Here is a 14,997-nt window from a genome sequence, read left to right on the forward strand (position 1 = left end):
CTCCATTCCCTCCCCTCCCTCCTCTCCCTGCTCTCCCTCCTCTCCCCCACTCCCTCCCCTCCCTCCTCTCCCTGCTCTCCCTCCTCTCCCCCACTCCCTCCTCTCCCCGCACTCCCTCCTCTCCCCGCACTCCCTCCTCTCCCCGCTCTCCCTCCTCTCCCCGCACTCCCTCCTCTCCCCGCTCTCCCTCCTCTCTTACACCTCGCTGTGTGCTGCTCTTCAGGAGTGAATCTGTGTGATGTGTTAAGTGGCTCTGACCCTATTCCTGGTCACAGGGGATGGTTCAATTCCTTGTTTTATCAGGGTCCCCCTCGCACCACCCTTAATTACTGATAGTTAATTACTTCCTCTGTTTGGAACCAATTAGTGTAACACACACACACACATTAGTGTACACACAAGGTAGCATGCTCACACTCACACATGCGTACAGACACTGGGATTCCAGCAGAAACTCCCTGGCAACAGCAGCAGGTATACCTTGATATCAGCAGCAGTAGGTTTACCTTGATATCAGATAGGTACGAGGATTGCCAAATTATCCATTAAGTCGTTTCATTTTTGTTTGCAGGAACACATTAACAGGAGGACAGGACAGGAGGGGTGGAGGGGAGGAGAAAGGAAATAAGGAAAAACTAAACAGAGTGGTGGAGACATGAACAAATTGAACAAAGGAAATGCAGAAGAGGAGAGCAGGTCATTGGTTGAGGTGGATAGTAAGATGTATTTGGAACAAGGATCGTATGAGGGAAAGAGAGGTAACATTCAGTTGCTTCTGCCTAATCTGTTTATCTTGTTTGTGATGTAACCTGCCATTCATACTTCCATGCTGTCTGTCTTGGGTGTCTTGGAGATCCAGAGCGTTGATTGGTGGTTAACACTGGTTTTGGTCCGTGGTTTGCTTTATGAAATAAAAACAATGGAAACAGAATTAACAATAGTAGAACAAAATTAAATTAGAACACTAGAACCACAGATGAATCGTAAAACAAAACTGTGTGTACGTGTGTGTGTGTGTTAAACACGAGAGCTGTTGCTCACACAAACACTTCTGTGCCAGCCATACCCAGCGATAAAACTCTGGATCCTTGCCTACTCATAACTCCTCATAACTCAGATTTCCTCAGATCGCGTTTGTCGTGTTGTAAGTTCAAGTGTGTCGCCTGTTGTAAAGGAGAGACCTCGCACGTGCTAGGGTCATGGCTAGAAGGGCCATGACCCTAGCGTCAAATCAGATTTGACTTTTTTGTAGCAGGTTAGAAACATTTACGGAGCAGGTTAGAATAATTAACGTAGCAGGTTAGAATAATTAACATAGCAGGTTAGAATAATTAACGAAGCAGGGTTAAATTATTAGGTTAATTGCAAAACATTTCAACTTTTGACTTGATCCCTTCTAGCCGCGTTAGGGCTTTGGGAGTGTTTCAGGAAGAATTCTACTGCGGCGGGCAGGAGTCAGAGGCGTGATTAACCGGTCTCTGTCTGTAGATTGCCTCTCAGTTCCCCAGATATCGGAAATATGTTAAAAACCACTGGTGGAAAAAGTACCCAATTGTCATATTTGAGTAAGAGTAAAGATACCTTAATAGAAAATGACTCAAGTAAAAGTGAAAGTCACCCAGTAAAATACTACTTGAGTAAAAATCTAAAAGTATTTGGTTTAAATATACTTAAGTATCAAATATAAATGTAATTGCTAAAATATACATAAATATCAAAAGTAAAAGTATAAATCAATTCAAATTCCTTATATTAAGCAAACAAGACAGCACAATTTTCTTGTTTTAATTTACGGATAGCCAGAGGCACACTCCAACACTCAGACATTCATTTACAAATGAAGAATTGTGTTTAATGAGCGTTTGTGTTTAATGAGTCCACAAGATCAGTGGCAGTAGGGATGACCAAGGAAGTTCTCTTGATAAGTGTGTCAATTAGACAATTGTCCTGTCCTTCTAAGCATTCAAAATGTAAGTACTTTTGGGTGTAAAAAGAATTCACCATTTGGATGTAGTGAAGTAAAAAATAAAGTTGGCAAAAATATAAATAGTAAAGTACAGATACCCCCAAAAATGACTGAAGTAGTTCTTTCAAGTATTTTTGGAAAAAAAGTACTTTACACCACTTTTAAATACACATCAAATCAGACGGACAGCGATACTAACCTGGATAAATAATAAAAAACGAAGTTGCTGCCCAATCAAGGCAGAGGAGAGCTGGGAGTGTCTATATAGGAGATGTAAAGTCACAGTAGTGGGGTAGGGAGGTTGGCTGGCATTATACAATGTGCTGGAGTTGCACTTTGGTTATTGTAGGAACACCATCGACGGGCCCAGCTATCGACCCAGTAATCATAGACTTTGTTACACTATCTGTTGCCAGAGTAGGGTAACACACACACACACACACATCGCCTACACACAATCACAATAATAATTAATGACAGAGGGCTGAGCCAGTGGCCAGGGCTGTTATGCTAAATGACTCTTTGCTAACAAGGCGTCCTTGTGTTATGCCAGTGATTATGACTGAGTAAGCACTGTTCTTACCAAACAATTACAGCCCAGACCCATCCATCACAGCACAGGGACGGGGGGGACTGGACCCATCCATCACAGCACAGGGACGGGGGGACTGGACCCATCCATTAGTGGATGGGGTTCAGAGATTGAGCTGTTTCTCTGATTAATTTTGAGTATGCCAATTCAAGGAATTTAAAAAAGAGAGTTGATGGGAGTGTAAGTGTGATTGAAAATGAGAGAAAGAGGAGTATACAGTATAAGAGAATATTATACGATTGGTTTGTATGAGGATCATAGATTGATATTTTAGTGAAGTTGTTATCAGTAAGGCAGTACTGGGGACTCCGGGGACTTAGTGTGTTCAGTTGTGTTGTAAACATAGGGAGTTGTAGTTTTTGTTGTTGCAGTTGTATGTCGTGTCTCACCTCTTACTAAACATCTGGAAACAGCAAGTCCCAGAAGCCACCAGGATGAGCAGCAGCAGAGGGATGGTGGGGATGATTACATAAACCAGCAGCATACCTGCAGAAGGAGGATAGACCAGAGATGGAGCTCCAGAGAGGCTATTTCAGTAATTACACTCTATTTAAACACTGTCTTACATTCCATATCATCGCTACACCATGTCTCACACCACCTCCACCTCTCACCTGAGGATCCAGCTATGACTACGTGTGGGGCGTCGTCCTCACTTGGTCCGGATTGTTTGACCTCATCTGCCTGCACCACCGCCACATCTGGGACGGACACACAAAGATACTAAATCAAAAAGAGATATACTAACTGATACCCTCATGCAGTCAACCATGCTGACCTCCAGGAGTGGGGCTGATGTGGCCAGGCTATGCCCCAGTGTGTGCCTCCTCACCTGGGTCACGAGCTCCAGGCCTGTCCCCCTGCTCCTTCCCCAGACGGCTCTCTGGATCAACATCAGAATCAGAAAAAACTTGATTAAACAAAACTGATATGCATTTCTGTTTGTGTAATGTTTTACCAGGCTAAAACACAATTGGATCGGAATTGGATATCACAAAATTGGGAGCAAAAAATTAATCCATAATAATAATAATAAAAAAATATATATATAACAACCTTTTAAAAGGGAAACGTATAGAACACTCCACAAAACACACAGAACTCATCTCATCTGCCGTGACATTTGTACCTGTGTGATGCTGATTACCTGTGTGATGCTGTCTACCTGTGTGATGCTGATTACCTGTGTGATGCTGCGTACCTGTGTGATGCTGATTACCTGTGTGATGCTGCGTACCTGTGTGATGCTGCCTACCTGTGTGATGCTGATTACCTGTGTGATGCTGCGTACCTGTGTGATGCTGCGTACCTGTGTGATGCTGAGTACCTGTGTGATGCTGCGTACCTGTGTGATGCTGCGTACCTGTGTGATGCTGAGTACCTGTGTGATGCTGCGTACCTGGTTCGTACTTGCAGATGAAGTTGTGCTTCATGTTGCACCTGTCATCATTCCACTGGTACATGTAGGCCCCGCCCAGCCCGTGGAGCGCTGTAGGCTGGTGGTACATCACTACACACGCCTCCCCTCCGCACGACGGCTCGTCAAAATACCAGTTCCTAACACACACAATCACACACAATAATACACATATTCAAATTAAAACACAGACATACACAAAAGCCTCACCAAAGTAACAGTTGCTGTGTGAAACATACACACCTGAATTGGGACACACTCCCATCGGTCCAGAGGTAGAGGTCAGGACAGGAGGCAAAGCCGCCATTTTCCTGTGTGTGTTCTCCTTCTGTCCTCATCAGCCCGATCCAGAAATCACCGTCTGCTATTCCTCCATTACCGGTACCTGCTCCTTCCCCCGTTTCTGTCCCTGCTCCTGTTGAGGAGGTCCGAAGCTCCTGTAAGAAATAATATATATATTGTAAGTATATTATAAGTAAATAAGAAATATATTAACAAGTTCATGATTGGAGCACTTTGAGGAGGTGTTTTTGGTGTTGTTGTTTGTACTGTCACACACACTAGTGCAAACGCACACACACACACACACAAACACACACACACACACACACTGACCTGTAGCAGGTGTTCTATGTGTCTCTGCTCCGCAGCGCTCTCTACACTCAGCAACGACCCTCCGTCCATCTCACATGCCTTTCTGGCCTCGCTGAATGCAATCCGGCTGGTCATTTCCCGGAAGTAGGCGATCTTATAGCATGGATGATCCTCCCCTCCCTGACACACTGTCTGACCTGGAGGCAAATGAGATCATCAATCTATCCATTGATTGCATGTAGGGCTCGCACAATTACCTTCTAACCATGTAACCGACGGTTATGGATGAAGATCGGAATGCCCCCCCCCCCTGCATCAGCAGCACACATAGAAATAGAATGAATAGAAGGGTCTTGGAACCTCTGGCTAATTGACTGGTAAAATCATGGGTACACTCGAAATTGCTGCCTGGTATTGTGATGCAAAAATGTTCATGGGAATGTTATAAGGCTGTGACGGTCATGAAACTTTGTTAGCCGGTGATTGTCAAGCAAATAACTGCCGGTCTCAAGGTAATTGACATAAATACATTTAGCATCTCCTTACTTCCATGCCTACAAGCCACTGATGCAGACCTTTGGAACAGCTACATTTTTTAAAAGTATAATAAATCCATTTAAAATAGCCTACATCATCACAATAAATCCATGACTTATTTTAGACAGGTCTAAAGAAATATGACATGAAGAAAATGTAGTCTATTTCAGATTAACAGAATAGCATACTGTGAGTTGTCCTTATGTTAGGCCCTGATCTGGCTATGCCATATGGCTGTGGGCTACACTAGTTCATTTAGTAAACAAGATTTGCTTAGATTCCGTGGCATTATTTTATATTATTTTATAGTACGAAGAATACATTAGCTGAATCAAATAAAAAATAATATTTTCTCCAAAGGATTTGAGGGAGTGCACACATGCGGCTATTCTTTGTGGAGCAGTTAAAAAAGAAACAGGTCCTCCTATCTGTTTAATTTGTGCTCTCACTCACATGGCTGTCTGAGATATCTCAATTCTTATTAGCCAATGCCCATCACATGATTGGGTCCTTCTCACGGGCTACAAGTGAAGACGCACATGCACAAAAGTTCTTGGCCAATTCCGAGGCGCATATTGAAGATATTGGAAGAACTGTCCACATTTCCTTTGTCAGCCAACAAGATGAGTAGGCCTAACAGACAGCAAAAGCACTAGCCTATGTCAATCTACTATCCACCGTAGTACAAAGAGTTGACCTATTCTATTCTGTGCGAGAAATAAATATTCCAAGCATAGTCTGGGACAGTTGTGGGACGGGAGAGATCCCAAATTAATACAATCACTAGTATCAAAAAAACATTTTAAAAGCAATGAGGCTGATGCAACGGATCAGAACTATTAGCTTAAAATGTTCATAAACTATGAGGCTATTTCTTCACATTATAAGTGCAGCAATGCGCATACAGGAAAGCTCAAATGTTTCAAAATGCAATCAATTAGCGGGAAAACACAAATCTTAAAAGTGACCGCAAATACGATTATGCATGTAAGGCTTTTATTATAAAGGTGTATTTATATGGTGAAAATGATCTTCCCCAAACTTGAAACTCACGCCCCTTGTAAAGCGGATTAATGAGCTTAATTTTAAGAAGTTGTTTGGCCACTTTAGTTGTGATACAAACCTTTTCAAAACATATAGGCCTGATCTCCTGGGTGACGCACGTTCTAAGGCACTGCATCGCAGTGCTAGCTGAGCCACCAGAGACTCTGGATTCGAGCCCAGGATCTGTCGCAGCCGGCCGCGACCGGAAGGTCCATGGGGCGATGCAAAATTGGCCTAGCGTCGTCAAGGGTTAGGGAGGGTTTGGCCGGTAGGGATATCCTTGTCTCATTGCGCACTAGCGACTCCTGTGGCAGGCAAGGCACAGTGCACACTGACCAGTTGGCCAGGTGTACGGTGTTTCCTCCGACACATTGGTGCGGCTGGCTTCAGGGTTGGATGCACACAGTGTTAAGAAGCAGTGCGGCTTGGTTGGGTTGTGTTTCGGAGGACGCATGACTCCCGACCTTCGTCTCTCCCGAGCCCAGTCGGGAGTTGTAGCGATGAGACAAGACAGTAACTACTAACAATTGGATGCCACGAAATTGGGGAGAAAAAGGGGGTAAAACATTTTAAATACACAAACAAAACATATAGGCCTATGGGCTGGGCTACATGAGGTGTGATACTAACCTTATTAAAACATATAGGCCTATGGGCTGAGGTGTGATACTAACCTTATTAAAACATATAGGCCTATGGGCTGAGGTGTGATACTAACCTTATTAAAACATATAGGCCTATGGGCTGAGGTGTGATACTAACCTTATTAAAACATATAGGCCTATGGGCTGAGGTGTGATACTAACCTTATTAAAACATATAGGCCTATGGGCCGAGGTGTGATACTAACCTTATTAAAACATATAGGCCTATGGGCTGAGGTGTGCGACTATGATTTGAAAAAGTCGGGGGGGGAAAGTGATGCACTGTTTTTTGTCTTACTGCACACAAACTGGGCATCATTCACAAGTGATAGGCTAATATTATCACCCATCAGACTCATCTTGTTTTAATCTATACTAAATAATATAATATACTATATACACATATATTAAATAATATATGTGTGAAATTAGTTTTGATTTAGAATGGACCATTATCATGCACCTGTCTCAAAACGGGAAGGGGGAAAAATACATGGCATCTAGGCATTTAAATAGTGAATGGAGGATGCTTTTTCCGTGGTTTATTTTCATTTCAGCCAGGTATATGCCCGAGTGATTAGAAGGATAATAGTGTGCTGAGTACCAGGCAGTTAGCAAGTTTGATAGGCTATAAAAGACCTTCAGCAGCATCAGAGATTGGAGAAGCCAAATTACCGTGACTAAACGGTCACATGGAATTTGACTGCCGTCATGACTCATGACCGCCGGCGTGGTGGTAATACTGTCACCGCAACAGCCCTAGAATGTTTATTCAGATGATGTTAACGTATGTGGCACAGGCCATGGAATGTATTTTTTGTAATGCTACTTGAGTTGAATCAACAAATCACAGCACATATTGATGGGTACACTTCCTGCTTTTTCTTCCTGCTTTGACTTCCTACTCTGCTCAACGCAATGCCCACCAGTCCACTCACTATGCTATCACTGACTCGAATGGGGATGCCCGTTCCGTTCCTTCTATTCCTATGGCAGCACATGCAGTCAGGAGTTGGAGGAGAGACGAAAATGTGCGTCTTCAAAAAAGAAGTATATTCAAACGATTATTTCAGTGACCGCGGTCACTTGGCTGGCCAATTACCGTCATACTAAATTCCATCACCGTCACAGCCCTAATTGTAAGTAGACAATTTACATAAGGATGATTAATTAATCAATGAACAATTATGTCAAATCTATCTGTGTCAGTTGTATGCAATAGGAGTCAATTTAAGCATCTACTGTATGCCGGTAATGTGGACAGACTACGTAACATACAGTGCCTTGCGAAAGTATTCGGCCCCCTTGAACTTTGCGACCTTTTGCCACATTTCAGGCTTCAAACATAAAGATATAAAACTGTATTTTTTTGTGAAGAATCAACAACAAGTGGGACACAATCATGAAGTGGAACGACATTTATTGGATATTTCAAACTTTTTTAACAAATCAAAAACGGAAAAATTGGGCGTGCAAAATTATTCAGCCCCTTTACTTTCAGTGCAGCAAACTCTCTCCAGAAGTTCAGTGAGGATCTCTGAATGATCCAATGTTGACCTAAATGACTAATGATGATAAATACAATCCACCTGTGTGTAATCAAGTCTCCGTATAAATGCACCTGCACTGTGATAGTCTCAGAGGTCCGTTAAAAGCGCAGAGAGCATCATGAAGAACAAGGAACACACCAGGCAGGTCCGAGATACTGTTGTGAAGAAGTTTAAAGCCGGATTTGGATACAAAAAGATTTCCCAAGCTTTAAACATCCCAAGGAGCACTGTGCAAGCGATAATATTGAAATGGAAGGAGTATCAGACCACTGCAAATCTACCAAGACCTGGCCGTCCCTCTAAACTTTCAGCTCATACAAGGAGAAGACTGATCAGAGATGCAGCCAAGAGGCCCATGATCACTCTGGATGAACTGCAGAGATCTACAGCTGAGGTGGGAGACTCTGTCCATAGAACAACAATCAGTCGTATATTGCACAAATCTGGCCTTTATGGAAGAGTGGCAAGAAGAAAGCCATTTCTTAAAGATATCCATCAAAAGTGTCGTTTAAAGTTTGCCACACGCCACCTGGGAGACACACCAAAATGTGGAAGAAGGTGCTCTGGTCACATGAAACCAAAATTGAACTTTTTGGCAACAATGCAAAACGTTATGTTTGGCGTAAAAGCAACACAGCTCATCACCCTGAACACACCATCCCCACTGTCAACCATGGTGGTGGCAGCATCATGGTTTGGGCCTGCTTTTCTTCAGCAGGGACAGGGAAGATGGTTAGAGACATACCCCAAGCGACTTACAGCTGTAATCGCAGCAAAAGGTGGCGCTACAAAGTATTAACTTAAGGGGGCTGAATAATTTTGCACGCCCAATTTTTCAGTTTTTGATTTGTTAAAAAAGTTTGAAATATCCAATAAATGTCGTTCCACTTCATGATTGTGTCCCACTTGTTGTTGATTCTTCACAAAAAAATACAGTTCTATATCTTTATGTTTGAAGCCTGAAATGTGGCAAAAGGTCGCAAAGTTCAAGGGGGCCAAATACTTTCGCAAGGCACTGTATATGGTAGTAATTTACGTGAGATTTTCAGTTCAGTATGCCAGTAATACAGCCAATGCCATCAAGTAATGGTTCCACCATTGTTTCAAAATCAAGTTACTTCCTTGAACTCTCTTCTCATTCCTGTGGCCGTGGCTGTTTGTCTTTTCCTCCCTCCATCTATCTCCATCCATCATCTAATCAGTGATCAGTAAATCCACCATACTACTGTATCTACACCCAATCAGCCCCTCCGCCGGTCAGTACATCCATCAACCAGTCCACAAATTAACCAACCCACCTGTCAATCAACCAGTCCACAAATCAACCAACACGCCTGTCAATCAACCACCTCACCAAACAACTGATTTATCAATCTATAAATCAGTTCATATTAGTGATAACTACACCTCAGTGACTCTCTGTTGATCTTAAGAAGTGGTTTGAAGGTCTTCCGTGAATGCAAACATCTCCATTGAACTTATCAGTTGTACACAATCACTCGACCCCCTCCCACACACACACCCTTAACGACTCTTGGCTTCCCGCCAAAAGGATGTGGTCATCGCATTCGCATCCTCTCAGTCCCTTAGAATTTACCGTCAAACTTTCCTAGTGTGGTCAATATCCTCTGTCAATCAGGAAGTGACTCTAGCTAACTGACTGTAGTAACAGGGCTGCTGATCACACTGTAGGCTGGAGGCCCACTTCTAGAACAGCCTTGTTACCGCTCACAAACAGACATTTACTGGATGTGTTCACACACTGATATGACATTTACAGTAAGCAGCAGTCATGCTGTACTGTACTCATACACAAACACAGAGTAGACACACCCACAAACACAGAGTAGACACGTGTACTTTCACAAGTATGCACGCACACAGGTACACACATACACACAAATATAATCTCACACATGCAGCACACAATATCCAGCATTATAAAGCTGTGCTCTAAGATGGCAGTTAAGTAGGTGAAAGTGGAGGATCTGGCCAAGATTCTGGACTGACTCTTAAAAACCATGTGTGTGTGTGTGTGTGTGTGTGTGTGTGTGTGTGTGTGTGTGTGTGTGTGTGTGTGTGTGTGTGTGTGTGTGTGTGTGTGTGTGTGTGTGTGTGTGTGTGTGTGTGTGTGTGTGTGTGTGTGTGTGTGTGTGTGTGTGTGTGATGCATGCATGCGTGCATCAGTGAATAATACCAGTGATTAATACACAGGCAGTTAAAGAGGCCTAATAATAACATTAGCAGTGTGGCCAGGAGGTACTTTAAATGATTGGCTGCCTGGTCTAGATCAGATCTGCACTATCATCACTTTGGAACCCAGTAATGGTACCGGGGCGCACAGACGACCAACAGACTCAGCATTTTCACCTCCTTTCTCTCTTTCTTCCTCTCTTCGTTCATTCCCTCCATCCATCCTGCCTCATCTTCCTGTTCTGATACCTCAAAATTATTCTTCTCAACCCAAAGCGTCATCGTTTTCCTTTCTCCCTTTCTTTCTTCCTCTCTCTCTCTCTCCTTTATTCATTTGTTCCCTCTATCCGGCCTCCTCTGCTCTGATTCCTCAGATCCACATTTTCATCAGTTCTTCCCTTTCTTTTCCTCTAACAGCCTCCTCTTCCTTCACCCCTTCCTTCACCTCTTCCTTCACCTCCTCCTTCACCCCCTCCTTCACCTCCTCATTCACCCCTTCCTTCATCTCCTCCTTCACCCCCTCCTTCACCTCCTCCTTCACCTCTTCCTTCACTGCTTCCTTCACCTCCTCCTTCACCTCCTCCTTCACCTCCTCCTTCACCTCTTCCTTCACCCGCCTTCACCTCTTCCTTTACCTGCCTTCACCTCTTCCTCTGTTTCTCTCCTTCATCCCCCATCCCCTTTTCATCCTCTGCACTTTCCCTATCTTGGAACATCAACCCCTCTCTCTCACTGATTCTCCCTCTGTCACTGTCTTCTCCCTCCTCTGTGCCACTTTTTCAGTTTATTTGGACTAAATCACATAGTAAGGACATTTTAGGTTAAAGAGGGGCATATCTCACCACTAATGAAATAAAAGTTGTCCACTCTCCCCTCACTCTCTCCATCTGTCATCTGTCTTAACTATAAAACTCTCTCTCTCTCTCTCTCTTCGCTCTCTCTCTACAGGATGTAACAGATTTGAATGCAAACATATTAAGTCAGCTGCCTGCCCTATGACACCGATGGCCCTGACACATGTAGAATAGCAGTCTGATGTAAATCACAGATATTCCTACATTTAGTCACAGAGGGAAGGAACAGTAAATAGACTCAATCTTTACAGTCAATAAAACCAATAAATCCAGTTTCCAGGGTAAACTAACTCTAACAGGCTCACACACATTCATACACATGTATGAAAGCAAGCACATGCACACATGTGACACACCTCATCATCTGTAACTGTAGCAATGCAATAAAAGCTAAACTGAAGCAGTTAACATGTAATTACATTTTTGACATGAAGGAATAGAAAACATGATTCCATGTGGAGAAAATGTTTTTTTTGTCTCAGATAACCTAATCTTATAGATTGATTTATATTTTTCAATCCTAACAAAATTCACAAATGTCCATCTAATTTTAATGATGATGGTGGTGGTGGTGGTTATGATGATGATGATGATGATGATGATGATGATGATGATGATGATGAACCATAGGCCTATAACTTTAACCTAGTCACAAAAGATAACATTTTACTGGTAGTTTATGGTTGAGATTATTGTTTGATGAGAATGGTTAAGGAATTATTATTTGATTATTCTTATCTTGAAGATAACAGAAATACAACCAATATTCAAATGTTATTATTATATAACGCTTATTTGTTTTATACGATCATTGAAAGTAGACCAATATGTGAAAAACTGACCGTAAAAGTTATCACATCATCAACTTACCACTGACAACTCTTGCGCCGTGACCGCTGGAGGCCATGACCATCACTCCGCATAGAACTCTCAGGATATTCTGCTCCGCGCTCTTCTTCGATGATTTCATACTTGACAGAGAAAAAGAGCTTTGAAATAAAAATGGTATTGTAAAAATAAAAAAAGCTCCTTCTCTCACATCAGAGTTCACCGGTCCACTGCCAGTTTGTTGACTGCGACTCTGCTCTCAGTCTCCGGTCTCTGCTGTTGTCATGGTTTCCACCCAAATTTCCGGTTTTTACTTTTCAGTGAGCAAGATGCTCTAATGGGATTCGTACCGGCACCCTCACGCGCTCGAGGACCGGAAAATGTTCTAAGAACGGGGGCTCGCCTCGTGCAGACAGCCCACCAGAGACAGTGAAACAGCGAAAGTGGCTCCCACAGGCGCGTTTATTGATCCCCCTCCCTTTCCTTCTCTCGTTGCTGAGTCCCTCTGCAACTGATCGACCACACACAGCTGTCACCTCGCGCCCCACCGACTTTTTAATTAGCCTCGTGACACGTGCCTCGCACCCCTCCCCAATCTATATGTGCGAAATCCATTGATAGCATGCTTGAGATTAGATGGAATATAATTGCATGAACACTTTAAGCAAATGCGTCAAACTATAAACTAATATTAGGATTAAGCCCCCCCCCCCTTTGAACTGTTAAATCCAATCAAAATAGATGGAAACTATCTCTAAACACCAGAGCCTTGGGAGAGTAATAAAATAAAAACGCATACTAATATGCCAGGCCAGAGACCAGAGCATGCCAGGCCTGAGACCAGAGGTAAATGGGTTGTTCCATTAAATGAGTGCCTTTTATGTCCCTTTAATTAGAAATTGTGCACCAATATTGAATTTTAAAAGACTGCATATTAAATGAATGATGCTTTAATATAGACCACATGGGTAATTATATAAATCAGATTTGTTTTTATATGAATAAATTCAGCATTTTGACATGTCCCTCAGTCATTCCTGTCACTTCTAGGAAGATTTCAACCCAACGTCTCCAGGTTTACACCATCATTGTAAAGCCCTAGTTATTTTGTTGCTTTGACAAAGTCATTTCTGAAGATTACTATTCATTTCATGTGATTAGTGATTCATTTACATGTGTCCTTCATTTTAAGGTGAACTCTGTTAAGGGATTTAATATAGTGAAACTATTGCATGTAAAATATATATTTTTAAAGAAACATTGAACATCTAATAGTCAAGTCATGGTGTAAAAGCAGGTGAGCTGGTTCTACTCTTCTTGACCATTTTCTGGTGTTTTGTGGTGGAGAACTGAGGGGTGGAGCATAACACACAAACCCTGTTACCCATAGATAGACTGATTAGAAATGTTTTAGCAATAAATCATTTTTGGTGACGCTTGCATTCAACTGCCACTCCCTGTTGCGCACAACAAGCTTCCATTCCCTCTGTCACAAGGTGATTTATGGCTGATTTAACAAGAAATCATCAACCCTGTTACAGTCAACTCTGTTACTTTATTTGGCTCTTAATAGGAACTTACTATACTTACATTTTTTATTGATAACCTTGAGATGGGAAACATGTTTTTATTACGTTAAACGTGCTCTTTATGACAATGTTAAAATTGGGTGAAATCTAAAAAATGTTGGGACCAAGTCACACTTCTTAAAAGGCATCAAATTGGTAGAACGACCCAAATATCGAAATGATTTTCATATTGTTCTCCCACAATTTCATATAGTTATGATGATAGCCAATGACATTGTCTGGCAGACAGGCCCTCTCTCTCTGTGTTGTATTGATCTGGTCGCTATAGCGATATGGAGCCAGGCTGTTATGGTCCTCTGCTGTTAAACACGCTGTAATATGCATTGACACAAAATATGCTATTACTTAATTCACTGTTAGATATTGATCGCTTATGGCCCCCCTCCCTACTCTCCTCCTCTCTCTATTCATCCCTCCTTCCTTTCCACCCTCCTCTTCGGTAAATGTGTAAATGCAATTGGGGTTTTCTGGTCGGACGGGAGGTGTTCAATAACGACACTAAGATATTCTCTGACACATTATCAATAAAGTGGCCAGAGCATTATTACAGCTGCTGCTGCCATCATTATCATCAAGAGGCCAGATTAAACATGAACTGTCAGGAAATGAGAATAGATAAGAAAAAAAGAAAGAAAGCGAGAGAGGGCTTGTGAGAGAGGGAAACAGAGAGAGAGAGAGAGAGAAAAGGAAAGAGAGTGAGGGATAGAGAAGAAAGGAAATGTGGGGTAATCATAAAAAAGACGGAGGATGGAGCTGAGTTTGAGTGCCATCGGGCAGAGGAAAGGGCCAGCTTGCAGAAAAGTGAGTAGGGCAGTAACTGGGGCAGCTGAATCGGGTCCTGCTGAGGCGGCAGTCTGAATGGACACGGGCAGGGGCCAATCCCAGAACATCATCATCACTAATGTCATCACTGTCCAGCTGCTCTTCATCATCTTCCTCTTCATCATAGTAGTCATTCTGCTGTGAAACCATGTGTGGACACACAGTACATGGGTCAGAAAAGGCGTTTGTCTTGGCTGCTTTCTCTCTCTACATTTTCACCCGTCTTTCTGTCTCTCTCTCTCTTTCTCTCTCTCTCTCTCGCTTAGCCTTAAAAATATTGTGTTTCAGGCCCCCTTCACCAGGCCATAAAGAGATCGTATTTAAATGTACCATTTCAAGCCTTTTTAAGTAATTGTGTTTAAAAAGT

The 14,997-nt window shown here is 42.6% G+C and overlaps 1 protein-coding gene across 1 annotated transcript; it reads right to left on the reverse strand.

Annotated features, from left to right (window-relative positions):
• Nucleotides 1-119: 119 nt before the first annotated feature.
• LOC109908781 (chondrolectin) lies at nucleotides 120-12,715 on the reverse strand. Its single transcript, XM_020507474.2, has 8 exons — nucleotides 12,262-12,715; nucleotides 4,591-4,766; nucleotides 4,219-4,412; nucleotides 3,958-4,115; nucleotides 3,391-3,441; nucleotides 3,173-3,259; nucleotides 2,948-3,044; nucleotides 120-901 (listed from the first exon to the last, which is right to left on the reverse strand). Exons 1-8 carry the CDS (start codon nucleotides 12,359-12,361, stop codon nucleotides 817-819), a joined length of 948 nt encoding a protein of 315 aa, XP_020363063.1. The 5' UTR covers nucleotides 12,362-12,715; the 3' UTR covers nucleotides 120-816.
• Nucleotides 12,716-14,997: the final 2,282 nt, after the last annotated feature.

Source organism: Oncorhynchus kisutch, linkage group LG18, assembly GCF_002021735.2.
Source record: "Oncorhynchus kisutch isolate 150728-3 linkage group LG18, Okis_V2, whole genome shotgun sequence".
NCBI classification, from domain to species: Eukaryota; Metazoa; Chordata; class Actinopteri; order Salmoniformes; family Salmonidae; genus Oncorhynchus; species Oncorhynchus kisutch.

Bases quoted from the DNA above. Each gene is read 5' to 3' on its own strand.
- LOC109908781 (XM_020507474.2), bottom strand. From the start codon at position 12,361: ATGAAATCATCGAAGAAGAGCGCGGAGCAGAATATCCTGAGAGTTCTA. The intron at 4,116-4,218 runs GTGTGTATGTTT...TGTGTGTGTTAG, and splicing joins GGGAGTGTGTCCCAATTCAG to GAACTGGTATTTTGACGAGC. The intron at 3,045-3,172 runs GTGAGAGGTGGA...CTCCTTCTGCAG, and splicing joins AGTCATAGCTGGATCCTCAG to GTATGCTGCTGGTTTATGTA.